Source organism: Chinchilla lanigera, unplaced genomic scaffold (assembly GCF_000276665.1).
Source record: "Chinchilla lanigera isolate Chin_1 unplaced genomic scaffold, ChiLan1.0 scaffold00068, whole genome shotgun sequence".
Classification (NCBI taxonomy): Eukaryota; Metazoa; Chordata; class Mammalia; order Rodentia; family Chinchillidae; genus Chinchilla; species Chinchilla lanigera.
Window position 1 is genome coordinate 10,485,158 of NW_004955469.1, and position 27,776 is coordinate 10,512,933.

Below are 27,776 nucleotides of genomic sequence, written 5' to 3' on the forward strand. Positions count from 1 at the left end.
CTTCCACTACCAAGATGCCTGCAGGCTCCTCGACCATATCAACCCTTGCAGGGCAGTGCTGGTATAGACCATGTCCACTGGCCACCAGGACAGAGGCTCAGCCACCAGTTTCAGCTTCACACCCATGGTTTCATGCCAGTCTTATGCTAGGTGCTGGTGGGGATTGAGAGAGATCACACACTGTCCTTACCTGGGGCACATAAAGCCCAGTAGAGATCCTACAGCCATTTATTGAGGATCTACTATGTGCCAGGCACTGTGTTGGGAAGTTAGAGAAATAGACCTGACAGGTGGGTCCCAGCTCTCATGAAGTTTATAATCTGCTGAGGAAGGTACCCAGTAAACAGCTAAAAACAGTTGTTTCACATAGTAATGCAGAGGAGGGTGATCTGAGAAAGAATGACAGGGCCAGGAGAAGGGTGGCAGGTTCAGACACATGGTGCAGGCTGGACTTCTTTGAGGATGGTGATCTGAGCTAAGATGGACAAGATGAAAAGATGCTGGCCATAAAGAGAGACAGAAACACAGTCCCAAGCAGAAGGACCAGAGATCACAAAGACTCGGAAAGGGGGCTGAATTCTATGTATTTGACAAAGAGAAAAGAGGTCAGAGTGGATGGGGGAGGGGGGCCGAATGAGGGGGAGAATACAGAAAATGAAATCAGAGGTGTGTTCAGGGCCAGATCACACAGAGCCTGAATTCCTGCGTACAAAGGTTGGAAGTCAGATGGGAAGCCATTGGAAGTTTTAGGAGAGGGTGGTGTGATCTAGTTCACATCATTCATTCATTCATGGTGATACTGAGGATTAAACCCCAGAGCCTTCATAATGAGCTACATCCCCACACTTTTTGTAAAATTTGAGAAAGGGTCCTGCTAAGTCATTTAGTTGTCTAGGCTGGGCTTGAATCTCCTGCCTCAGCCTCCCAGGGTGCTGGGATTACAGGCATGCACCACCACAAGTAGCTTGGTCCACATCTTCAAGAAATCTCCCTGATGACTATGTGGAGAACAGACTGGAGATCACTGATTAGGGAATAGCTTTTTCCAAGTCAAATTAAGAGTCAAAACTAACCTATCTGGAATTATTAAAGAACAGTTGCTAAGCTCCAGGGTATTAGCAATAACAGCCCTATGGCTGGGACCTCTGCTATCTTTAGTTTGGACTCTCTCTGGTTCACATTAGTCCAATGGAGTTTTGTCCTAGTTGAATCCACTGACAAAATTCTATCATACATCTTGAAATATCAGCTATGTCTTGTCAATCAGCATTTATTTATTTCACATTTACTTACTGGGTGCATACACAGAGCAAGTGCTGTCCTAATTACTGGTAGACAGTGGCGAGCAGAGTGAGTCTAGGCCTGACTTCCTGGATCTTTGTTCTCATGTAGCCTTGCTTCCTCTGCTGCAAAGTTAAAAACCCAAGTTTACAAATAGCTACCTGCCTAAAGCAGCCAGACAGGCAACATCATTCTTACCTGGGAACTTGTCAGAAACGCAGCATCCGGGCATTATCCTGGTCCTATGGAATCATACTCTGCACTTTTACAAGATCCCAGGGGACTAGGAAGCCCTGGTTTAGGATGCAGCATGTGGTTCTCCTCCTGGGACAGATGATCTTGTTCAAGTTCCAGGATGTGTCTGTTAATATACACGGAATGTGCTTATCTCTGGATCCACAATGATTGAAGATATTTCCAAGGTGCTGATGGCTATATTGTTTTTTAAAGTGTGTTTTCTCAGAGTATTTGTCATTTGCCCATAAGTCTATGCTGGATTTCAGTAAAACTTCCAAAAAGAAGAAGAAATCTATTGGTGTGTTGAATTGAGCAATCCTTTGGAATAAACTAAGTTCCATTAGATTAGGCAAATAATATTTAAAAGATTCATTTTCACTCTCCCATGATAGGGATAGTTTAACAAAGCTTGTCTTCACTATCAGCCGCCTGAACAGATGAGCTGAGCTTCCAAGGCCTCTGGCAGTCACACCCCTAGAGAACCAACCTGTCAGTGGAGGCTTCCTGTGCATCTAGCAATAGATATTTGGGATTTGGGGACACAGATTCAGGTCTCATCAGCTTTCTGGATTCTAGCCATTTCTGTGCCCTCTGCTTCCCACCCCTACCCGCTACCTAAGCATCTGGAAAGTATGCCCTGTATTACAGAGACAGGGAAAGTTTGTCACAAGTACATGGGGTTAGGGGCTGGGGATTTAGCTCAGCGGCAAAAGCGCCTGCCTGGCAAGCGCAAGGTCGTGAGTTCAGTTCCCGGTACCGGAGAAAAAATAAAACAAAACAAAACAAAACAAACAAACAAAAAAAAAGTACATGGGGTTATAGGTATTTGTTTATAAACTTATAAGGAATTGGTGCCTCTTAAATTAAATACGCAAAAATACACACAGGTATACAGAAAAGATATGCAAAACCCAGGATTTCTGCAATTATAAAAATTTTGTCTTCTCCTAAAAATATTTTAACTAATGATTGCTTAGGCCCTAGCATTATAATTAGTGCAAACTGGCTTAGTGTTAACACAGAGGCATGCCTATAATCTTGTATTTGGTACTCATATCCTGTATTCCTTCAGGAAGCCACATGTTTGGGGGCAGCTGCTGGCTCCATTCAAGAGTGTAGATGAGTCAGGATGGGAGGGTTGAGTGGATGTGCACCTGTGTGTAGAGGGGGTGGATACATGGAAGTAGGCAGACACCCATTTCTCTCCTCCAGTTTCCCTCTTCGCCCACCTACAACTAGCAGCTCTTACCCTCCATGAACCCCCACAGCAATAAATTCCTAGTGTTTGCCAAAACCCCCTTAGCTGGCTGTTCTTGGGCCAGCACTCTCTGCTCAGTGGATATTGGCCTTGTGTCTTTTCTCCTGTTGATTTAGAACTGGGGCAGTGACTTCCTGTGTACAGAGTGGAATCCTTCCAATAGCATCCCCACCTCAGGTGAGTGAAAACAGCATCACCCCCTCACCAAAGCGCCTTGCAAAGCAGCAGGTGTGGGGACCCCTCAGACCCACCTGGAACTTCCAGCAGGCTTTGCTGATGCCCATGTAATATAATAGACCTAGACCCTGGGAGGCTCCAAGGAACTGGCCCTTGGCCACCACTGGGCTCCTGTAAGGAGGAACATGGGCTGCTTCACCAAATTATACTTCTCATCTCCTTGTAGTCCCAGTGGCAGCCCCCCAGGCTTCCCTGCCTAGTGAAGTGGGTGCAGTCAGGAGTTGGGGCCCTCGCTGCCCATGCCGTGTGACCCTGCAGCTGAAACTTTCCTGGACCCAGTGCGAGCTGGCTCCTCTCAGGGAGGAGGAGATCCACCAAGCCCATGACTGTTGGGGTTGGTCATTCTGAATAAGTAGAAGGGGCAGAGTTGCTAAAGCCTTAAACCAGAAATAAGAGCCATGGGAACCTGGGGGACTGGAGCAAAGTTCCAGGCTCTGGTGAAGTTCAACCTTTGGCTGAGCCCTCAGCCCTAACCATCTGTCTTCGTGCCTGTCTCTCCTAGTCCACAAGCTCCAACCAGCAGACATCAAAGTAGTTGCAGCCCTGGGTGACTCGCTGACTGTGAGTACTGAGCCGTAGGCCTGGGGGGAAGGGGGGGCTTGGAGCCAGCCAGGCCCTGTGCAGAGCCAGCTCTTCTCAGCACTGGCTCTGCATTTGGCATTGAGCCCCACACCTTCCCTCACTCGTCCTGCTCAAACTCCACCCTCCACGAGGGCCCCCACACCCTGGGAGAAGCAATTTCCCAAGCATTTCATCCATGTGTTGTGGCGCTTACACACACTGCCTGCCTTTATCAGGACATTCATCTCCACCCACCCAGACACAAAGAGTCTCACCCACACTTTGCCCAGTGTCCCCAGCTCACGAGGCAGCAGGAGACCAATTCCTGGCCTGTGGAGCGGTCCCACTGTGAGCATTAGCATAGCATTAGCCCACTATTTAGCTATTGCTGTGTGCCTGATGCTCCATCAGCAATTCTAAAAAAAAGAAAAAGAAGGATGCAGCACAGTCAGAGCCCTCCAAAAACCTGTCTGGCCAGGACAAAAGAAATGTGTTCAGAAAGAGATGTGTGATCACATGGGTGGCATCACAGGGCTTTCAAAATACAGTATTCATTTCTAAGGAAACAAAGCCACCCCCACATGTGTGAAGGTGCTTTCATTTTGGTACGAAGATGAGAAATGTATGGAAGAAAACTCGCCAGGCTTATAACCATGATTTCACCCTGGTGGGGTATGGGGGTGGGGATGTGGATGTGGATTCTGCATCAGGCACAAGATTCTTAAGGTGGGAGTAGATTATTATTATTATTTTTTTAAATCTTTGTATTGTTTCACTGATTGTTGAATATGTGTTACTTCTGTGAATTTCAAAGAAGAATTTTAAGACAGCATACAGAGAAAGCTTTTACAGAGGCAGCGGGAATCAAAGAGCATTTTAGTGAATGAATTAAGGGGCTGAGGGGGCTGGAAAGGAGGATGTTCAGCATTCTGGGAAGAATGGAGCGGGTGGGGATTGGGACAGAGCAACTTGAGGCCCTCTTGCTTGGGAAACAGAGACAGATCAATGTGCCCAGATATGAAAGTTTTGTGTGGACAGGGAAGGAGGGAGTAGATGAAAGGAAGGAAAGTAGACGTCAGATTATGGTGTCTACATTGGTGATGGGAGCTGGCCTTGACCCTCAATGTAAGGGAAATATTGAAGGGCTGGAGGGTGCACAGAGATGTGTTCAGAGGAGCGGGTGGCAGCCCTGTTGTTGGGAGGGGAACGGAGATGCGAGACCATGAGGTTGGGAAGGAGGCAGAGTATTTTCCATCCAGGGAGACAAGAGTCTCAACCAGGGAAGTGGCAAAGGGAGCAAAGGAGAGGGACAGCACATCAGGAAGAAGGAATCTGCACAACCTGGTTCCTGGTAGTTGGAAGAGGCCTAGGGAGAAGAATGTGATAACTCAGAGCTTCAAGTGGCCTGGAGAAGAGCAGCTACCACTGCCAGAAAAGGCAAATCCAGGTCCTATACCAGCCCCGCATCCTGACCCAACAGCAGCCTGGAAGCTTCTGTTTGCTTTTCACAGACAGCAGTGGGAGCTCGAGTCAGCAACTCCAGTGACCTGCTTACATCCTGGAGGGGGCTGTCCTGGAGGTGAGGATGTTCTCAGCTCATTCTCTGTAGACAATGCTTGTTTTCCTTTTTGTTTTTTTGTTTTTTTGGTGTTTTGGTACTGGGAATCCAACTCACAACCTCACGCTTGCCAGGCAGGCGCTGTGCTGCTGAGCTAAATCCCCAGCCCCAACAATGCTTGTTCTCCCAAAAGGGAGTGTGTTTCCCCTCTCCTGTCTCCAGGGATGAAGCAGGGTCCCTATAACCCAGCTCCAAGTTCTGAGGAGACTCTGTGATGCTTGTCTATCCCCAAGGGTGGTGGGAATGATGATCCAGGGCCAGAAACTCTAGTGTGACCACACACAGAGCAGCAGGTCAGGGTGATTTTAACAAAGACATTTGCTCTTCCTAGCATTGGAGGAGATGGGGCTTTGGAGACCCAGACCACACTGCCCAGTAAGTAGCCCCCCCAAGAAGCACTGTCACTATGGCTGTCACAACCCTCAGTGAGGCCAGGACCTTCTGCCGGGGAGAAGGGATGAGCAAGTTATTGGCAGGGAGAAAAATCAGTCTGTCCTGGAAAAGCCAGAACCCTCCTGCCCCACACCTGTGCCTCTAGACTGCAGCCCACCTGAGTTTCTGGTGTTCTCTCACCTGTACTCTCTCCCTTGTCCCCCTCCAAAGACATTCTGAAGAAGTTCAACCCTTCCATCGTTGGATTCTCCACTGGTACCTGGGAGGAGACAGCAGGATTCAATGTAGCAGTGGAAGGGGCCCAAGCTAGGTGAGTGGCCCTGGGTACATGAGGGAGGCGGAGCAATCCAGGTGGGAAGCACAAGGAGGCAGGAAGGAGGACCTCGTCCCTTATGGGTCATAAGAGCCGTGCATGGAGCATTTTTGTGTGCTAGCCCTGCACCAAACCCTCCGTGTGGGTTGTCTCACATAATTCCTACACCTTTGGACATGGACACTATGAGGACACTGAGGTTCTGCAGGGTTCGTAAACAGCCAAGGTCACCCATCAAGCCATTAGATAAGCTAGGATCTGACTGTGTCTGAATGCAGCACTAACCTCTATGATGTTCCAGCTCCTCCAAGGCAGCAGCAGAAGGAAAATATCTCTCTGCCCCAGGCACTGTCCCTGCCGACACCACCTCCTGTCCAGCAAAGGCACCCGTTACACGACCGTGACAGCTCTCAGTACTATGAAAGGTTCCATCTGTGACCCTGTGACTGTCTACCTTCCTCTCCTCCCCGCCTTGCCTCAGGACTTTGAGTCTTTGACTGCAAAAGACTATACTCTAACAGTAGGGAGTTAGGTGTTAGGACCCTCCAAATAGCAGGGTGGCTGTTTGTTTTCACTGAGATCTCTGGTGTTGACAACAACGCAGATAATTAAAGCTGAAATGCCTGACCGGGTTCATTGATTTTCTGCATGGAGCGTGCTGGGTATTTGCTTTGTAGGAGTTTCCGCTATGCTCAGATCACCAGGGAAACGACACTGGCTTGATTCACTCTGTTTACAGGCAACGTTCCTTTGTGAAGCCGCAACTGAGCCTCAAGCTCTGGTTCAGTCTCTGAGCCACAGGAAACCATCTCAGTTCCTCAACATGAGCAGGAAGGACTTCTATTTCTGCAAAAAAATTGAGCTTTGTGGGGCCACTCTACTCACATCTGATTGCTATTTTTATTATTATTATTATTATTATTATTATTATTATTATTCAGCCCAGGATTCATTAGGCGGGGCTTGATTTCTCAGTCTGTTGGAATTCAAGCTTCTTTCTCAAGTCCCTTCTCTCACTGCCTTGTTTATTCTACTGCTGCTCAGCATCTCCACCAGGTCAAGGTCAGGGGCAGAAGAGGTAGCTGAGACCTGCAGACATCTCTGATGTCCAGTGTTAGGGAAAACGAGAATAAGCCATTGACTTAAGTAAGGTTAGAGAATTGCTCTGGGACTTTCCTTTGTCTCCTCTCTTGCTTCTCTGTGTGAATAAGGCTGAATTTACCTAAAGAAAGATAAATACCACACAGAGTACCTAAGATCCTGAGGTCTGGGGTCAGACCATCTTTTCCAAATCCCAGCTCAGATCTCTGCTAGCTTGGCAAGTTGCTTAGCACCTCTGAATCTTAGCTTCCTCATCTATAAGCAGGGATGATAATAGGAGCTGCTTCTCACGATTGTCGTAAGGATTGAATGAGATCCATAGTCCTTGGATAGAATTTAGTACAGCACACAATATACATGCACAAACTTGCCATTATTAGGATATTTAATTTTAAGTGTTATTCAATAGCCAATGTCCCTTCCATCAACCAATAAGCTAGAATTCATTCAACACCTGCAAAGGACTGAACTCCTGTCTGGTTACTGCAAGATACAAAAGAATCTAAACGTGAACTTGTTTACAAAGAGCTTGTGCTTTAGTTAAGGACACTAAGCAAACAGGAAGAACTTTTGGGTAAAGTTAGTGTTTATATGGCAACACTGCTGACCTGAAATAAATTGATACTGAGTCATAGAGTACAGTGAGGAGAACAGAACTGGGCAGTCTTCGCCCAGATGTCTCCAGCCCAGGACCTGATGGAGTGAATGACAATCAGCAGGATTCCTGAAATCGTTTAACCCAACCTCCTGCTCTACAAGGTGAAAAGTCACCCCAGCAAGCAGGACTCAGTACCCAATGCAAGCTCACTCAGCAGAGCTGAAAAAAGAGAAGCCCTGAGCCCTGGAACGAAGAAGGAAATGGAGAAGATAGTGATAAACAGGCTCAGAGCAAAGGCTCATAAGAAGCCAGAACTTGGTCTGAAGGGTTGGCTAGGAAGAGGGAGGACATAGGCAGTTTTCATTTCCCCTTCAAGCCCTTGAGGGTTTATGTATTATTCGTGACTATTTCCCTTAGTCATGTCTTGAACCTATTAAAAGGTTATAGATACTTCTGTGGTCACCTTTACCCAGGACAGACTTGCTTTCTGACTTCCTGATATGCCCATCAATAGCAGTAGCATACAGGAGACGATTCCAGATGTGGACCTTCTCCTTAATGAGAAGTAAGGTCGGGGCAGGGCTTGCTCAATGCCCAGCTTGCACAAAGGTTTTAAACGGCTCTCCTTTATCAGTTACTTCGTTTATGGCTTCTTCGCTGGAAGATTCCATTGACTGTGTCGCCCAGTGCCGACTTAACTTCTCATCTCCATATCTTTTTAAGGAAACAGCTTTATTGAGATATATTTGGCCACAATAAAGTACACACATTAAAAGCATACAATGTGATAAGACCTGACATAGGTACATACCTGTGGCGCCATCACCACGGTCAAGATAATAAACATGTCCATCACCCACAGCAGTTTCCTTGTAATTTCCCCTCTGTAATCTGTCCCTCTGTTCCTGCCTCTACTCCTCCCCAGGCCCTAGGCAACTAACCTGCTTTCTGTTACTATAGGTCAGTTTGACTTTTCTGGAATTTTATGTAAATGGAATCGAAGAATAAGTGCTCCTGGCAGTTGGTGGAATTGGCTTTATTCTGTCCAGCAAAATTATTTTGAGACACTGTGATTCATCCCTATTATTGAGTGTAGCAATGGTTCATCCCCTTTTTATTGCTGAATAGTGTTTCACTGACATGCATATAACTTACCCAGAACACCAATAGCCATGACTTATTTACGCAGACATCTAGGAGATGAAGGAAGAACTAATCCTGTTTTGTTGCAGGGACAAAAAAAAAAAAAAAGAATAGGGAGATAGGGAATAGTGTAGGAAACTACAAAGATGAGGAACAAAAGGACTAAAGGAGCAGAGTGGTTAAAGTAAAAGTTAAAAGAGTCAAATACAAAGATTATTTTTTCTTGAAATTTTTATTTAATGTAATCTAAGTAGACATTAGTAAACACAAAAAAATTTTGTACTTCTATAAAAAAAACAAAACTGGATGTGGTGGCACACAACTGTAATCTCAGCACTTAGGAGACTGAGGCAGGAGGATTGTCATGAGTTCAAGGCCAGCCTGAACTACATAGGGAGACCCTGTCTCAAAAAAACAAAACAAACAAAAATAAAATAAAATAAAAAAGTTTTCTAACAAAACAGAGAATAATAATAGTTAATGCACTGTGTACCATAATCTTAAAAGAATGGCCAAACATTATTTTTCAAAAGGGCAACTGAATAAGGAACAGGGTTAGTTTGCAATGATAAAGCCTGAGGATATAGCAGAGAAAATCCCTGATAGGAAGGCTGACCAATCCCAACCCAAATGACCGATGAGGCCTCAGTCCTGGCTACAGATACTAGGTAGCAGGGTCTGGGTCAGTGTGAGCCCACAATCCATGACTGGCCGGGATTGTGGAGAGCAGACAATCCAATGACATGTTCTGAGAAATAACCTTTGCAGAACACTACGCATCCTGAAGACGCAAATCCAAAACTGGAGCCCTCCTGAGCAGCTCTGATGTCCCCTTTCTTCCCCTTGCTTAGGGACATGCCGGCCCAGGCCCGAGAGCTGGTAGAGCGAATGAAAACCAGCACTGTGAGTACTGACCCCTGAACCACCCCCAAAAGGCGCCATGTCCTTGCTGGGAGGTGGCAGGGTCCTGTGACAGCCCTTCTGTCCCAGCTTACCACCTACATGGGGGCCACAAGTGCTCGCCTGGCATGCCTGCCCCTAGAGCTGAGTGCAGGAGGGCAAGGAGGATCGGAGAGTTGGCCTAGATCATGGCTTTGGCCCCTAGCAGCTTCCCCCCTCTACCCAGAGTCCTATTATATAAACGCAAGGTGCTAAAAATAAACTTCTCATTCCAAGCCATGCTCCTTCCCGATCTCCCGGCCTCTGAAACTTCTTGTCACACATTTTTTCAGATGCTCTGTGTTTCTGCTCCTTGGAATGGAGCAGAACTCCTATTATGGTGGTGGGTGAGCCGGAAGCCACTGCCAGAGGGCCTGGCCACACAGCCCGAGCCCACCTCACCTCTCGCCCTCCTCTCCCTCCCCTGACTGAGCCCGCAGGACACGGCTAAGAGTCAACACTGGGCTCTGGCTTCCAGCTGCATCTTTTCTGTTGGCGCTGTTGAAGGCTTTAAATTCCATACTGGGGGTTGCTAATCCTCTGTAAAGGGCTCTGGGAAATGCACTGCAAAGGGAAAGTACCCTGCTCCCCTGTGGGTATTGACCCCCCCACCACACCTCTCTGTGAAGCTTCCTCCTCCCAGGCACCAGGAGGGTAGGGAGACCCCACTTTCACCTTCTCTCTTATGAGGCAAAGGGGATAAAAGCTGCCTGAGGAGCTGGCTTGGTAGCCCTGTGAGTGCCACCTGCACAGACCCCCTCCACAGGACTAAACCCAGGCTCTTCCCCGCAGGAGATCAGCCTGGAGATGGACTGGAAGCTGATCACCCTCTTCATTGGCAGCAACGATTTGTGTCATTACTGCGAGAATCTGGTAGGCCCCTGACTAACCCCCCTGGAGACCTGAGAACAAAGTTGGTGACCTCTGGCATTATCCTTGGCTAGGGTCCTGACCCTGTCTCACGTTCCTCTGTCATGGGAGTCACACCTGCCTGAGCTCCCAGGCCCTGAATCTTCCCAGCCAGCCCCGGGTTTGCACACAGCAGGTGAGGTTAGGCCTTTGCTACTGCCCCAGTGGCCTCTAATTCCAGAAGGACTTAGATGGACCCACTCTTCCAGCATTGCTGATGAATTGCACTCTCTTAGACACACAAACACTGGTCCCTGGTATCCAGGTAGGTGACCAGTGATTCTCTATTCTGTACCTATCTGAAAGTCCCTGCCCTGTTTTGGCAGGGGTGGAGGCAAAACAATCTCATAAATGGGGCGGATAAAATGCAGCCCGTCCTCCTAGTGTGGTTCACAGCCCTTCAGGGCCATCACAAGTTAACTGGCCTCCACTGGCTGGCCTGAGAACCCAGCCCTGCTCCTAATGTTTCTATGGGGAAACATGTCCAGACTTACAGGCTTTTGGAAGCTCTAACTTTTGGAATACATTTTGTTCTAAGTTGGGGACTTCCTGTATTTTATTTGGCTAGAAAAAGGCAGCTGCCCTGACTCAGGTTGCGGTAGAATGTTTGACAGTCACAGGGTGGGGGAGGAGGCATTTATGGCTCCTTGTGTTACACACACACACACACACACACACACACGGGTTAACTCTTTGAGCCTCTTCTCCTGGGTCTTCCCCCTTGCTGTCCAGACTGGAGAGGTAGCAGGGATCCACCCTCTTGGGGGGTTAACTATGGCTGTGTCCTGCACTGTAAGGTTAATTTGAACCCAGACAGGACCCATAGCTACCCGTGAATATTTGCAGTAGGGAAATGCGCTCTGCAGCCCCAGCATAGCTGTTACCCATGTGAACAGTAGGTCTATACTGCTGAGAGCATGTTTTTATAACAAGGGCCCAGAGGCACCAGCAGGTCACTCAGGCCAGGTTTGAGGAAGCGGGGAGCATTGGGCTCTTGGAGACAAGGATCCCACAGCTCATGCGCTGTGATTGTCATCTTACTTATTTCTACTCCCACCTGGAATCACAGCGCCGTTTCTGGGAGCTGAGGGCAGGACCTCACCCATGGTCAGGTACCTACAGGGCACTTTTTGTGACCAGCAGCAAGCCAGAAAGGAACACACAGCACCTGCAGCTCTTTGTCTCAAGAAAAAAAATAATGGGCTGTCTGAGCTCCCACCTCCTGCCTTAGTGTCTGGTGCAGCTTCCCAGGACCTCCCTCCTGCAGACACGCATTCTTCTCTTTGGCATGGGAAATTCAGACATCACCCACGCTCTGGGATCAGTCTCCTCGACACCTCTCAAGGAACCCAATCATGTCCAAAAATATGACTGCATTCTTCACTCGATAAAGCAAAGCCCTGAGAGTCATCAGGGACTATTAATGAGCACCGAGCCTGTACCCCATACATATCATGCAGGGTGTTTTGAGGCACCTCTGATCAGCCTCAAGCTGGGGAGGTGGATCAGAGGAAGAACACTTTTGGCTGAGTTATAAGACACAGAAGTCAGGAAGATGCAAGAGAGCAAAGAGTTCCAGGCAGTGGGACCAGCCTGGGCCAAAGCCCGAAGGAAACAGAATGTGGTCATCAGCGGCCCTGTGAGTGGCTAGAGAAGGCTAAGATCAGGTGCCAGATGAGCTGGAGAAGGGTTGGTTCTTAGCACTGTAAGAATCTGCATCTGGGTTTGAGACCCTGTCAATTAGGGCAGAGGTGGGAACTGTGCACTGTATCTAGTAGGGGTCAGGGTAGGACTGCTAATGGGGGACTCTGGGTCAACCCACAACAAGGACTGGCCAGGACCACCCAACTGCTTCTGTTCCCCCTCCACCCAAGACCCCAAGGCCTTCCTGTGCTCTTGTCTTCCCCCAGAATGGAACCCAGGGGCTGAAGAGAGCCCCCTTTTTGCTTCTTCACAGGAGGACCACTCAGCTGAGGAATATGTCCAGTACATCCAACAGGCCCTGGACATCCTCTATGAGGAGGTAGGAAAAAGTAGCAGCCCACACGCGTGCTTCCTCATCGGGGAAGGGTTCCATCCTGGTGTGTTCAGTGAGACGCTGGAGTAGAGCCCCACCATGAGTGGCCACCTGAGTGGTAAGGAAGGGCGGTGGCCCCCAGCTCCTCTGCAGAGGCAAGTCTAACTAGCTCCAAGACTGGGTTTCACAGTAGCAGGTTTTCAGCCAGGCCCTGCAGCTTACTAGCAATGGGATGTGTCTCGGCTTCCCACATGATAAAGTAGAGCATTAAGAAGAATCGGTGAGATCAAACAAGTCTCATTTATTCTCTGGGCCTCAGAGAGTAAAACCCCGATGAGGGTGAAATTTGTTCTTTATTGAAACTGAAGAGGGTAAAGTTGGATTAGAGGCGATTGCCCAGGGGTTGGAGATAGCGCTGGTGGTAAAATGTTTGCCTAGCAAGTACAAATCCCTGGGTTCAGACGCTACCAGCACACATACAAAATCAAATTCCCCAGGCTCCTTCCAGCAGTAGCCAGTGACCTCTCCCCACAGCTGTCTAGGGACTCATGAACCCCGTTTCCCTGTTCCCTGCAGCTTCCGAGGTCTTTCATCAATGTGGTGGAGGTCATGGAGCTTGCTACTCTGTACCAGGGCTACAGTGGGAAATGCGCTGTGCTGCTGGCAGCTCAGTAAGTGAGCAGGTCATGGGGAGGCACCTGGGGAGGGTATGGCTCATGGGTACCCTACCTAGGAGAGCCAGGTGGGCCCATTCAGAGGGTAGATGGGAGTAACTATCCACCATAGAAAATCACTTAGTAGATGCCTCTACATTAATGAATGCCTCCTGTCTGCAAGTCCCTTCATTTCTCTGGGTCCCAGTATGCCTTTTCTGTCAAGTGAAATAGACCAAATGATCCTGTGTGCTCCTCACCATTTCTGTGATTCCAAAGTCCAACCTTGGTGAGCCCCTCTGCTGAAAGGCAGCATTGGATAGTGAGCATGGGTGACAGTTCCAGCTGTCAAGTCTTGTTTCTGCCATTGAAAAGTGATGGGACTTTGAACAGACCCCATGTAACTCTTCCATGCCCCGCCTATAAATAGGGGTACCGCCTTCCTTGCAAGGTAGTTTTGATGCTGAGAGGAAAAACTTGCTGCAGGCTCTCAGGAAATAGGAGCTTTTGTTCTATGCTTGAAAGCTGAGCCTGGGGGCAAGGCAAGAGCTTCTTCTGAGGGCTAGAATTCCTTAATGCCCAGTGGGAAGCTAGCAGGAAGATGCCCTCTTGAGGTCAGAGGGGCTCCTAGAGTGTTTGACTGTTGTTATGGAGAAGGAGATTCTGCAGGTGGCTGAGTAGTCCTATTTGAAGTCAGACGATGTGATGGAAAGGTACCCAGCTGCTTCATGCAGCTGCTGGGACCCCCAGGTGAAATGTCCCCTCAGAATCTGCTATCATGTTCCACCTTATCAGGGGTGTGTCAAGCTTGTCGCCCCTTCTTGGCGCCCCAACAGACTTCCCATGTAGGTGCCCTTGGTGTCGTGGGGAGGGTCATAAGCACTCAGAGGTAGAGCTGAGAGGCTCGGGAGGATGAGGAATGATTTTGTGCCAAAGGAGATGGTGGTCTTCCCAAGATTTCAGCTCCTCCCAGCTACAGAAACTCCAGGGGCTGTGGGAAGGAGAAAGAGAATGGGCAGCCATGCATGAGGAGATCCCAATATGGTACCAACTCCTCCAACAAGCACAGTTCTATGACCTGGGGGCAAGCATCAGCAAGTGTATGCTGTGGGGCTGCCTGTGAGTGCCTGTGGGCCCTGTGGCAGAGTCAGCCTCCCAGGAGGACAGAGCCAGGCTGCCCCGGGGAGCCTTGACACCAGAGTTCTTATCTCTCAGGAGCAACTGCAGTTGCCTCGGACACTTTCCAAACTCCCCGGTGATTCAAGAGCTGAAGAAAGTGAACTGGAATGTCCAGGTGAGCCCCGCCATCCTCTTCTGTCCTCCATCAGAAACCCCAAGCAAGGACTCAGAACTGTGCATTCAGCAGGCTTCATTGATAGTGAGCCACTCCCTAAAAGACAGATAAATATTTGTCCAGGCTAACTGAACGGCAAGGCCAGGGAAAGGTGCAGGGAGAATCTCCCGTCAGCCCTGAGCAGATACAACACTCGGCCCCACCGGGCACTCCGTGTCATCAGGTCCACCCTCCGCTCAGAACCTGTGGCCTGGGCCACACCTCTACCCGGAGGAGGAGGGATGGCAGCCACTGCACCTGCCTCCTACCTCTTCACTTCCTTCCACCCTCCCTCCCTTAAGAACAGAAGTCCTAATTACCTTCAATTCCTTCCCCAACACCCTCCTGCTCCTGTGTGCCTCTGCTCCTATTCTGCCCTCTCTGGGCATCATCCATCTCCATTCAGGAAACAAGCTTTCTTCTTCTGAAAAGGTTCTCCCCAGATCAAATTCAGTGTGCACATGATGGACCCTAGAGTCCGCTATGGTTCTTATGTTTTTACATCTTATCTCCTTTTCCCTGATGGATGATGAACTCCTTGAGGATAAGTACATCTAGCCTACTCCACTTACATTCCATACTTTGGCACTAAACAAATCCAATAACCATGGACTCTCATCCACCAAAGGGCATGGACATTCTGAGGGGCTGGTCTGAGATGCTCCCCATTTGAGCTGGGTGTATTTGGCCTCTGCATGCAGTGAGAGCATGCTGGGCCTTGGAATGGAAGGGGTGGGGCTGTGCAGATGGGGAGCTCCTGTAGCCAGGGCCCCTGGGTTCAGCTCTGACCCTGACAGCCAGCAGAGGCCTTGGGAAGCGTGTGCTCAGTAAAGGATGGAGGAGGAAAGTGAGCTTGTGTCACACCCGTGTAGCTCCTTTAAGTCGCCTTTGTCTTGGGTGGGTTGACTGCAGTCACAACCAAGCCCAGGCAGCAGGAGTAGACCCTCCCTATCCCATCCTAAGCTGCCTGTCCCACCCCCAGAGTGGCATCTCCGGGTTCTCCTACCAACCCAAGTACATGCAGCGTGAGGACTTCGCGGTTGTGGTGCAGCCTTTCTTCCAGAACACTCTCATCCCGCTGACCGAGGTGAGCTGCAGACATTGCTAGGAGCTACATGTGGAACGTTAGCTTGGGTGGTGGCTGCATTTCCTTTATCCAAGTGGGCTTTTTGTTCATTACTATCATTTGGGCTTCCAAGCATTGCTTTTTCGGCCTTTTTGTTATTATGATCAGAATGTAGACATACTTGGAAAGAAAGAGAATCAGTAATGACCAAGCCACCCATATATTTGCTGGATTAGGATAGAAGGGAGAGCTTCCTAACATTATAATTATTGTTTTTCAACTTTCAGGGCAGAAGAGAGATGGATTGTGGGTAGCTATAATTCATGTCTTTTTTATGATTGTTGTTGAACGAAATTTTTAAATTTTTTGTTTTTTAAAGAGAATAAAAATGAAAAAACATTTAAAATAATACAGAGCCGTGTGTGGTGGCACACACTTGTGATCCCAGCACTTGGGAGGCTGAGGCAGGAGGATCATTGTGACTTTGAGGCCAGCCTGAGCTACAAAGTGACCTCAAGGCCAGCCTGAACTGCATAGCAAGACCCTGTCTCAAAAAGACAAAAAATAAATAAATAAAAATAAAATTTTAAAAATGATACAGAATTTCAAAACAAGATGATAGGAAATTAAGAATGCTTATTACATTGTATATTATCTTCAAAGTAGTTGCTCAGACTACCCGCTATAAGTATGCAAAATTGGTCCAAAAAATTAAGAAGAAAAAAGAAATTAAGCATTGACAGTTCCTTTCAATAAACTAACAGAAATTATTAGTACAGTTATCTTAGCTACCCAAAAAGTTCCAAAATTTGGGAGCAATTCCACCAGTTGTCAGCAGAGTTGAAAAGACAAAACAAGAAATATGCCCAAGGCGGCACCTGCTGGGAGGAGAGATGACAGTGCTGTGAGGATGGTGACCTCCTTGTCTCTGATCACAGCTCGGGAGCACCGACCTCACCTACTTCTCTGAAGACTGTCTTCACTTCTCAGAACGCGCTCACGCAGAGATGGCCATCGCACTCTGGAACAACATGGTGAGTGGCTAAGGGCCTGGCAGACTTACGCCAAGGGGGACAACCCAATGTTATTGCCTCCCACAGTGACAAACCTACTCACGTGCCTCCTTTCTCCCCAAAGCTCAGAATGGTGGTGACATACTTTGTTTGTCCTGATGTGTTGTTTTCAAAAAGTACACGTGTATGTGCAACTCTCAGTGGTGGCCAGGCACTGCGAGAGGATAACTTTGCAATCAGGTAGACTCAGTAGAAATTCTAGCTTCACCTCCCTCCCTGTGTGACCTTGGACAAGCCATCTCCCCAGCCATCTGTATTAACATCTATGGAGCAGTGAAAATGACACAGTAAATTAGTTGAGATCAAGTGTACACAGCAGCCAGCACAGTAATTAGCTTTCAAAACACGTGAGCCCTATTAGCATTCCAGCACTCCAGTCTCATACTCCCAACTATTATTTCTTTAGACAGAAAAATGGAAAGATCCACACAGCTCATTCTCCCAGGCTGAAACCCAGTGAGAAGTCCTTTCCAGTGAGCAGGGAGGGGACCTTATGAAAGAGCATACAACCCAGGGTCCACAAGGACTTGTAGCCTTGTTGTCACCTCTGTCCTCTCTGATTTGCCACTGGCTGGGGATGATCAGCCATGTTTGCAGTACTTGGCTCATCCCCCATACCTGTATCCTCTTGCTCAGACCAAATGAGACAGCTTCCCAATCCAGTAGCTTCCTTTGATCTAGGCTCGTCATGTAACCCAATCCCCACGCTGACCAGCATGTTCCCCTGTTTCTCTCATGGTGACTAAACAGTCTACGCTTCTGCTCCTTCTATTGCAGTTTCAAGCCTGTGGCGTCTCAGCCAACCACTGCTGTGCAAATATTCCCACACCTGTCAGTTCATCCCAACGTCCAGTATCTTCCTCAGCTGACTCACAAATGTTGACTTTCTCCTTAGCTCCACCACCTCCTCTTCACTAGCACCTCTTCTCAGAGCAGCATGTGAGCGGGTTTTATCCTTGGCTTATATAACTGCAGACTCAACTTTCCTCTACTTGTGTTGACCTGGGGTTTTCCTTCTGTTGACATCATCTATCTGCCCGCTTCTAAAAATTTCCATCATACTCTTTCACCCAGGACTCTGAATTGCCACCAAAATATCCCCACAGTATTTTTTAAAATTAAAGCTTGCAAAATATAATGTCTGAGACCAGTTAGGTTTCTTTTATAGAGTTTGTTTTGAGGTCAAGTTGTCCTTTAGTGGCTAAATCACATGTTTTCAATCCTTTTAAAATCACCCCAAAAGGCTGGGGATTTAGCTCAGTGGCACAGCGCCTGCCCAGCAAGCGCAAGGTCGTGAGTTCGATCCCCAGAAAAAAAAAAAAAAAATACAATACAATACAATAAAATAAAATCACCCCAAAAGCTGTGTGTGGTGACACATGCCTGTAATCCCAGAACTCTGGGTGACGAAGGCAGGAGATTTGCAAGTTCAAGTCCCACCTGTTCAAGTCCCACAAGTTCAAGTCCCACCCAACTTAGCAAGACCCTGTCTCAAAATCTAAAAATGTTAAAGGGTTGGAGATATAGCTCTGTGAAAAGGCCGTAGGTTCAATATCCAGTATAGTCAGTCATTCAAATTCTCCCAAAAAGTAAAAATCCATTTTCTGTCCCATTTCACCCCCAAGACCTCAGAAGAATTCACAGATTCCAAGAAGAGCTAGTAAAGCTAAGCCCTTGGCCTTTCCTTCCAGATTTTCCAGACTTCCTACTTGAGTGGTATTCTATGCCTACTTAAAGTTGGGACCCTCCAGGAGTCTCCTGGGACTCAGTGGCCACATGGATGACTCAAGCATGACAGAGTCCATTGATTCCCTCTTCTGCCCTTATTGAATTAACAGTATAGTTCTGGCATTCTCTTCCAAAGCATCTTAGCAGTTCTTCCCATTCATCCAGCTGGAGGGCTTTTATTTCATGCAGATAGGAAGGAGAGGATTAGATATGAAAAGAAAAGAAAAGTAAAGGTGGACCCTACCATGGAGCCCTATTGGTGACAAAACTGCCCAGACATTGTCTCAACATTACCCCACATGTAAAAACAACAAAAACAAAGTAAACCAAAACTGAAATCACCCAAGAGTTTCTTATCCTGTGCTCTATAATTTGGGGAAATGATTACAGAGTTCAGTGTTTTCATCCCAAACCATCTCAGACACAAAGCTGTAGAGCCTTGTGCCAACTTTCTCCATCATCATCTTACTGGAATTTCACCCCTAGAGTGACATCAGATAAATAATGGGCTGTTAGAGCTGGAATACATCTAAGAGGTCCTCGAGCCGGAACATTTTTTGATTAAAATACAGAGATGTGAAGTAAATTGCCCGGCATCACATGGCTGGTCAGCGGTACACCAGGGCTGGGAGTCCAGGTTGTCCACGTCTTTTCCTAGTGTCCTGGGCACATCACCACCCTCCCCTCGGCTCCAACCTGATAAACACACATATAGCCAGTGAATTCATGTCTCACAATTTGAGTCCTGTGACACAGTGTCTGCGGGCTTTGGTGGATGTTCCCAGGGTACACTACTGGGGCAACAATGCACTTTAAACTGTTTCATCTCTTCCTCCTCCTCTCTTAATAGCTCACGCCTTCTTCTCCAGAGACCTTTGCAAAGCCAAGCCAGAAATACCAGCAACACCAGATATTTTTATCTTCCTTTAACTTGTTGTTGCTTCTTATAAAGACTTTTTCTTTCTTTTTTTCTGAGACCTATTCCTCTTCTGCTGCCTGTTTTCTCTATTCTAGAAACCCTACTCCTGATAATTACATCTCCTCATCGTCATCCTTGTCTCCAGATTTACAGCCCTTAGAACAGCAACTTTGTGTTCTAGCTGCATATTAGAATCACCTGGGGGCTTCTAAAGGTGAAGAGTCCTAAACCCCTATTATTAGCATGGCTAATAATAGCAAGCATATGTATTTCCTGAGACCCAACAATTTCATTCCTGGACATGTCCCTGACAGAAAGGTACACATGCTTTCCACCAAAAGATACATACAAGAAGTTTCATAGCAATATTGCTTATAATAGCCCCAAACTAGGAACTCTCCAAATCCCAACCAACAGTAAAATGAGTAAAACATTGGTATAGCAATACAAGGGAATACTTTATGCAATGAGAATAAACAAACTTCAATACCATGCAAATACATACAAAATTCAAAAGCAAACAGTTTATCATACAGTGTTAGAATCAGCATGTTGGTCCCTTTTACTGGGAATGGGTAATACTAAATGAAGTTAGGGGCTGGCTTCTAAATACTGGTAATAGTCTATTTATTGGTTTGGATGTTACTACGTTTGCTTCATCAAAACTGATCAGCTTCTCACCTGTGATTTCTACTTGTTCCTATGTGAATGTTACCTTCCATAAATAGTACTTAAAAAAAACAAAAACAAAAACAGTGCCTGGCTGCTCTTGTCCCCAGAGATCCTGATTTAATTGGTTTAGAGTGGATCCTGGATTCAACACTTTAAAAAAAATTCCCCAGATGATTTTAACATGCAGGATTTATGAACCACTCTTAGATCTAGTCAATACAGGACAACCAAATGATGTGTATAAAAGAAAACCTAACTAGGTCACCCACTGCCTTCAAACTTTCAAGGCCCCCACATCCAGAGGAGAGAGGCCAGGCCCTTAGCACAGCATGCGAGGCCTCTTGGCACTTGGTTCTGGTTCACCTCTTGGGCCACCGTACCCACCAGCCTCTACTTCCACTTTGCAGTCTGATAACTCCTGCAAGTTCCTGCATCACCCATGTAGTCTCACACCTGTGTGAATTTGCACCTGTTCATTACCTTATCTTGGGTAGCCCTTCTTACCTCCTTGCCTACCCTCAATGCTAGATCAGATGCCAGTTTCTGCAGGGACTGCCCCTGAGTCTCCAGACAGCCCAGTGGCCACCAGATCCATTATACTATGCCTGCATCATCAGCACCTACAGTGTCCGGTTTGGGAAAGGCTGACATTAGAAATAACAGCTCTGCTTCCTGCAGCCACTCCAAACCTTCTCTGCCTGAGCTTTCTGCACAGGTGTGGGTTCCTTCTATTCCTCCATCCACTGTTCCACAACTATTTATCCAGCCCTGCTACGGAGTAGGTGCTGTTCCAGGAGCCAGCGATTCCAAAGTGAAAAGGACAGTAACATCCCTACCCTAGGGAAGTATACATTAGAGTGAGGGAAAGATAAGTAATAAACAAGTCACCAAATAAGTCAATGGGTCTGACCATATTCAGGGCTTTAAAAAGTGAAAGTCAAGCAGGGGATAGGACATAGATCGGAGAGTCAGAAGACAGCACAAGGGGACTGAGAACCGACTGTCAGTAGATTGCTAGGCAGGCAGGAGTCTGGGGCCATCATGTTCCAGGGAGAGAAAGCGAGACCCATGTGGGCCTGGGTCGGGAAGGAACTTGAAGCGCCTGGGGAACCTACAGGCTAGCCCATCTGGAGGGAAGTGAGCAAGATTAGAGAAGCAGGTGCGGGCCAGCCCCCAGTGGGCTCTAACTAGGGCAGTCTTGTGCTCTGGTTTGCCCTCTGGCTGCATGCAAGGGTGCAGGGGAGGACAGGAGAAGGGTGCTGGTCAGATTTAGGACATGGTTGGGACTAGCAGAAGGAGAAGAGGAACAAAGGAGGGCTTCTTGCTTTGGGCTATCTGAGAAATTGGATGGTTGACTGGTAGAGAGGAATTCCTCATTTATTGGGAAAATCAAGTTCTATTTTAGACATGGGATATGGAAACTACCTTCCAGACAGGCACCAGGAGCTATCAGGTGAGCTGTTAAATACAGGAATCTGGAGCTCACAGAAGAGGGCAGGCTGGAGACTAAAAGGTAAAAATGGTGTTGATAGTATTGATGTGTAATAAAAAACCATACTATTAAAATGCCCAATAAGCCAGGCATGGTGGCACACACCTGTAATCCCAGCACTCAGGAGGCTGAGGCAGGAGGATCATTTTGAGTTTGAGACCAACTTGGGCTACAAAGTGAGCTCAAAGCCAGCCTGAATTGCACAGCGAGACCTTGTCTCAAAAGGACAAAAAAAAAAAAAAAAAAATGCCCAATAAATATTTGGAAAAATGCTCAATATCTTTAGATGTCAATGAAATGCAAATAAAAACTATACTGAGATTCTACCTCACCCCAGTCAGAATGGTTATTATTAAAAAACAAATGCTGGTAAAGATGTGGAGGAAAAGAAACACCATACACTGCTGGTGGGAATGTAAATCAGTATAGCCACTGTGGAAAACAATATGGAGATTCCTCAAAAAGCTAAGAATAGAACTCCAAAATGATCCAGTTACCTAAAGGAAATACCTGTGAATGTATATGTAAAAGAAATCAAATCAGCATACAAAAGAGACACCTGCATGTGCATGTTTATTGTGGCACTATTCACAATAGCCATGACATGCAGTCAGCCTAGGTCCCCTCTATGAATGGATAAACATATCCCATAGCCATGAAGAAGAATGAAATTGTCATTTGCAGGGGAAAAAAAATAAAATAAAAGTAAGAAACATTAAGACAAGTATCACATTTTCTCTCATATGTGAAAACTAAAAATTAAAATACAAAAGTAACCATGCCCATGGGATTAACTGAGAACTTCCAGAGAAGAATGAGCAGAAAAGAGTGTGGCATCAACTGGCAAGCCCAGGGGCATTCATTCCACCTTTTGATGCAGGGAGAGAGGAAGAGAGTAGAGAAGTGTAGTTTTCCAGGGTCCCAGTTTTCCAGTGTCGAGTGTTTCAGGGGAGGAGTCATTTTTGACGAACACTGCTGAAAAGATCTGGCCGCAGAGACGTCACTGGTAACCTTGGCTACCATCAGCAATGGAGGCTGCAGACCAATTGAAGTGGGCAGGAGAGACGAAGGTTGGGCAGGGCAGGCAGCGACTACAGGAAACTCTCGGGAAGTCAGGAGGGAACAACAGTCAGGATAGCAGAAGAGGTAGAGGCGGTGTGAGGCAAGGAGGGCAGGTGTAGGAATGGGAGATGGTGCAATAGGTGGGAGCCAATGGGAAAGAGCCAGCAAGAACAGAGAAACTGATGCACTCATCAACCCGTCCAATCACAGCCTTCCTCTGTGCCAGTTAATTCCCAGAGAGTCCCTAAGAATCTGCTGGCCTGACCTGTAGCCACCATTCTGCCCCAGTGTGGTTCTGCTATACCAGAACTCAATTGCATTTCCTTAGCTCTAAGAAAGTGGAAATGGTGCTGTCTTATGTACGTAAGCCTCCCTCAGCTCACACACGCTTTCCCGTCACCTTCTCATCTGATGTTCACAGTAACTGTTCCTGGAGCTTTTGAGACAGCATCCTAACACCTGTTCCCCACCTCGGGGATGTTAAGTAGCCTGCATGGCGCTGCATGGTCATTGCTGGCACTCAGGACCCAGCTATCTGCCCACTGTGCTCAGCTGAGTCACCGTGGCGTCTCTCCCAGGCCCAGAGCCGCCCTTCCTCCTCTAATTGTGTTACTCAGGAACGCATGCAAAAGGCTTTAAGACAACAGAAAGTGAGGTCATGGGCTGGGTGTGGTCACCAGTTTGGACAGAGCACTCTCGCCTCCACTCTGGCTGTCAGGATCAGGCAGGAAGCAGATTGTAGGACAGGCAGTGGCTGGACACCCTGGACAGAGTCTGCACTCAGGTGAAAGTGCCAGGTCTGTCCTTCCCCATGCAGGCCACAGGTCAAGGGCAAGCTACTGGCTAATGATGCTGCTAAAGATGAGCTTTCAACTCATTCTCAGAGGTTCCTCAGATGGAAAACATTCAGCAGAACCCCCACCAAAGCACAATTAGTCCCAGGGATATTTCAAGTAAATCTTTTCATCTGTGTGAATAGACACATAAAGCAGCTCACGTGAGAAAATTCTAGTTTCTTAAGGTTGACAAGCCAAGTGTAGTAAGAATGTCATGGTAACCAATACGTTTTCAAAGTTGTCCTGAAACTGACTAGCCCCACGCGCTCGGAAAAGTTGGTAAATATGATTATTGCCATTTTATAAAATTGAAAATATGGTGTCTGCAATCATAGCCTCCCACGAAAGGAGCCAGGAGATGGGCGTTGTGGTCCCAGCCCTTCCAGAACATTCAGTGGACTCTGAATTGGCATTGTCTCCTGGGCCTCGGTGTCCTCCTGGATGAATCCAAGGGGAATCAACTCAGGGTCCTTTCCTGCTCGGGCAAACTCAAACTCATCACTTTGTGAATCAGAAGCCAGTTCTAGTTCTGGCCCAGGGCTTCTGGTTTCTGCTTTAGGTCTTGCCAAGTTATTGGTTCTAGCCTACCCTTTTTTTTTTTTTTTTCCGGTACCGGGAATCGAACTCACGACGTTGCACTTGCCAGGCAGGCGCTGTGCCACTGAGCTAAATCCCCAACCCCTAGCCTACCCTTTGAAAGGGAGGGAATCAATGTGTCTTTTTTCTCTCCCCAGCTGGAACCAGTGGGCCATAAGACGACCTTCAACAACTTCACCTACAGCCGAGCCAAACTCAAGTGCCCCTCGCCTGTGAGTAAATGGTCTGCTGGGGTGGGAGTGGGGGCGAGGGTCCTCTCACCTGGAGGTACAAAGGAGCCTCTGCTGGCCTCTGCACACCGTCACTGCCATCCTGCTCCACCCTCCCCCTCTTCTCATTGCCACTAGAATGCCCCAGCTCCTCGGGTGGGTAGCCATTGAGTAGAGGAGATGTGAAGGAGTCACAGAGGGGGCAGCTAGTGAGCACTGGCCCGGTGCCTGGAGCCACTCCTTACTGTTGTGAGGGGCCTGAGCGTCCTGGATCCTGAGCATGCATGGAGGAGCTCTGCAGCACTATAAGAGGAGCTGGGGTCCAGAACAAAGATGCGGTGTCTGTTCCCAAGGACCACAGTCCTCGTTCTCCCTTTCCGTGCCCACTTCCCTCAGCCGGGCCACAGGCACAGCCCCGCTCTCACTCCAGCTCTCCTCTCCCTCTGCTCCATCATCCTATGTCAGCTTCCTGGGAGCTAACGCCAGCCTTTCCCAGGCCCCACTGCCTAGGACTGGAGGAGTCCAGAGAGGAAGCCCACTCTCCTCTGTTCTATACTCTACACTCCTGGCAAATGGATCTACTTCCAGATGCGCCCCCGAGTTCTGTCTGTGTTTTTGCTTCTGCCATCTGCTCCTGGTGGCTCACCTCCCCTCTCTGCCTGTGGAGGTGTTTACCTCCTTCTGAGCCCAGATGGTGCTATCTTTGGGTTCATTCCACCCTGTCTTACTCTACCATTCCTGCCCCAGATGGACCCCTGTATTGATCTCGCTTCTCTGCTTGTACACGTTTCCCTTTGTGTTTCACTCTGTACATATCTCATTTCCCTATTGGGCAATGATAGCAGATCTCCTGTTCTAATCCTCAGATACTCAGCTTAGCTCAGCTCCTGGCCCGTGGTCCTACCCAGCAGGCACTCAGTGTGCACTGACAGAGAAAAAACTGGAGGGGAAAAGAAGGAAGAACAAGACCTGGGAGGCAGGCCCAGATGCCTCCCTGTCCTGGTTCTTCTCACTGTGCTTCTTTAATCCACCGCAGAGCCAGCTGTCTTCCTGCAGTGACCTCCCCAGGACCCTTGGCACTCCTGGGAAGGGAGGCAGGAATAGTAGTGACCTGGAAGACACAGAGTGGGAGCTCTGCCTGCTGCCACCATGACTCCCTCGATTGTCACCTATCAGTCCCCAATCTTTCAAAGACAGATTTGACAGGAAAGGAGATTCTGGGAAGAAACTAAGGGAGGTTATGGCTGGGCATTGACCACCTGAGAGGCCCATCCTTGTGCAGGAAGTTCCTGCACAGTGTAAACGGTGGAGCTTTACAAACAGGGAAGGGCTGTGAAAACATGCAAAGTTATTGTGCTTACCAGGGCTGGGGACCAAGTACATAGAGACAAGTGGATGAGTTTTACTCTGCTCCTCTGACCTCCTGTCTTCCTCCACAGGAGAGTCCTTACCTCTACACCGTTCAGAATAGTCGGTTATTCCCAGACCAGACTGCAAAAGCCTCTGGTGTATTCCATGGGGCTGTGCCAGTGGCAGCAGTAGGTGGCCTCCTAGGTGGCCTCCTAGTCGGCGTCCTCGCAATGAGTGTGTGGAGAAGCATTAGATGTCACCAGAAGAAAGCTCCCCCGGCGAGCCTGCACGTTGCCAGCTTCTAGGCCCTCAGGAGCAGATCCTCACCCTCCTGACCCAGTCACACCCCTCACCAGCCCCTCTACAGCAGCACCTCTGGCCACCAGCTTCAACACTCGGTGATGAAAGCCAAAGAGACCGTCATGACTTCTTGGCCCATGGGCTTCTTCCAGGCCCTGCTCCTGTAACTGGCAAATATAATAAAGACCAAAGGCATTATGTTTTCAGCTTAGCCTGCTTGCAGCCTTCGCCTTCCTTCTGCTGAACAAACAGGTGTGGGAAGCCAGGCCTTTCCTGTTCTGTCTTGGGCACAGTTGCCTGAGGGATTCAGGCCAGAGCCTGAATCGGCCGTGTCCGGCTCCATCTCAACACCAAGATAAATGAATCCTCTCGCACCAAAACCATAGTTTTAAAAGTCAGATGCACCCCTGAGTTCTGTCCATGTTTTCCGGGTGGTAGCTAGACTTTGGGAGCTGGCTGGCCTCTATCCAATGCTATCCGATACATACCTGTTCACCACTTGTTTTGTTTTGTACCCAGGACAATGGGGAGTATTGTGGAGTCTCCAAGACTGTGCATGTCACAGCCTGGCCAAGAACACAAACTTCAAAAACAAGAGGCTCTGTGACAGCATGCAATTAAGTCCTGGGGCATCCATAGGTAGATGTTTCTGGCTACTTTACAATCTTAGGAAAAATGTCCCTAGAAGGGGGTGATCTTGACATTTTAGGAGGGAAAGGAGTATGTCATATGTCCTCAACCTGATTTTCTCAGGTGCTAAATTTAGACAATAATTCTCAGTTATACATTAGGTTTCTGAGAGAAGGCTAGAGAGACTCTAAAAATACAGGCTGAGCCAGTGTTTTTCTTGAGCTCCTACTGGGGCCAAGGCCCTGCTTTGGATGCCTCATACAGATTCTCTCTTGCTCTGCACGGAAACCCAGGCAGAAGGCAATGGAAAGTTTAGGAAGTAGACATAGTGGTTCACACCATTGTGAACATACTCAACGCCACAGAATTGTTCACTTAAAAAAACTGTGTGCCATGTACATTTCACCCAATAAAAGCAAAGAATCCAGGGAGATGAACATGATCTGTGTTGTAAGCAATCCTCTGACCCCAAGCCTGGAATGACAAAGAACCTCAGTCAAGAACCTCAGACACATCATCGAAATGGTGCAGCTTTTGAGGGGCTAATGCCAATGTCTCAGAGTATCCACTTTGCTTTTCTCACAGCACTCTTGAACAAGGAGCTACTGGGTATAAAAGTACTGTGTAACTCTTAAATATGGCACAAATAGAAGAAGAGGAGGGCCTGGAGATGGGTCTGGGGGTCGGGGTAGCATGTCGGTGAAGACGGCCTGCCTTCCTCTTGTGAGAGTTCATCTTCTCTCTGTCTGGAAAGACAGAAGAGAGGGCACACACTTGGTCTCGGAGTTCTAGGCTTCCGTTTCAGTCTCTGAATGGGAACTGTGTACCTTTTCCTATTCCCCCTGTGGACTGAAAGGTATGATGACCGAGTCACACATCCCAGATTGCACTTGAGCCTGAAAACAGTGTCACAGTCAAGATAAGCTATTAAATCCAGGAGTTTTAAACCACACATTTTCCCCCTTCAGTTCCTATTCCTCTAGTAGCTCCCACTTCGATGCCTAGAATTTATAAGCACAAGTCTACCCTCACCTGGACTAAGGGACAGAATGCACACTACCTGAATAATCCAGGCTGGTTCACCAAGGGCCACTTGACAAAAACAAAGAGGAAACCCTTTCTAGAGGGACATAAACACAAACCAGACCCAAATCCCCACCAGATAAGTTCTGAAAATCCAAACATCAAAAATATATTTAAGCACCTACTGGTAACTGGTGGGATTATATAAATTGAACCTTCCTAATACAA

The 27,776-nt window shown here is 47.9% G+C and overlaps 1 protein-coding gene and 1 long non-coding RNA gene across 11 annotated transcripts in view; one reads left to right on the forward strand and one right to left on the reverse strand.

Moving 5' to 3' along the window:
- Positions 1-26,106, forward strand: part of Plb1 (phospholipase B1) — a 140,618-nt gene extending 114,512 nt beyond the window's left edge. For all 10 annotated transcript variants that reach the window (XM_013522646.1, XM_005400530.2, XM_013522647.1 and 7 more), the window contains 14 exons: positions 2,893-2,953; positions 3,516-3,574; positions 5,086-5,153; positions 5,524-5,567; positions 5,796-5,895; positions 9,592-9,643; positions 10,472-10,552; positions 12,546-12,611; positions 13,182-13,276; positions 14,474-14,552; positions 15,574-15,678; positions 16,596-16,691; positions 24,174-24,248; positions 25,685-26,106. In XM_013522646.1, the coding sequence (XP_013378100.1) occupies positions 2,893-2,953; positions 3,516-3,574; positions 5,086-5,153; positions 5,524-5,567; positions 5,796-5,895; positions 9,592-9,643; positions 10,472-10,552; positions 12,546-12,611; positions 13,182-13,276; positions 14,474-14,552; positions 15,574-15,678; positions 16,596-16,691; positions 24,174-24,248; positions 25,685-25,900 (1,197 nt within the window). In that variant the 3' untranslated portion in view covers positions 25,901-26,106. The remainder of the gene's footprint in view (positions 1-2,892; positions 2,954-3,515; positions 3,575-5,085; positions 5,154-5,523; positions 5,568-5,795; positions 5,896-9,591; positions 9,644-10,471; positions 10,553-12,545; positions 12,612-13,181; positions 13,277-14,473; positions 14,553-15,573; positions 15,679-16,595; positions 16,692-24,173; positions 24,249-25,684) is intronic.
- LOC102012752 lies at positions 1,257-6,273 on the reverse strand. The gene is made up of 4 exons (XR_263446.2): positions 6,184-6,273; positions 5,766-5,844; positions 1,480-1,642; positions 1,257-1,406 (listed from the first exon to the last, which is right to left on the reverse strand). It is a non-coding gene; the product is annotated as an uncharacterized LOC102012752 (long non-coding RNA).
- Positions 26,107-27,776: the final 1,670 nt, after the last annotated feature.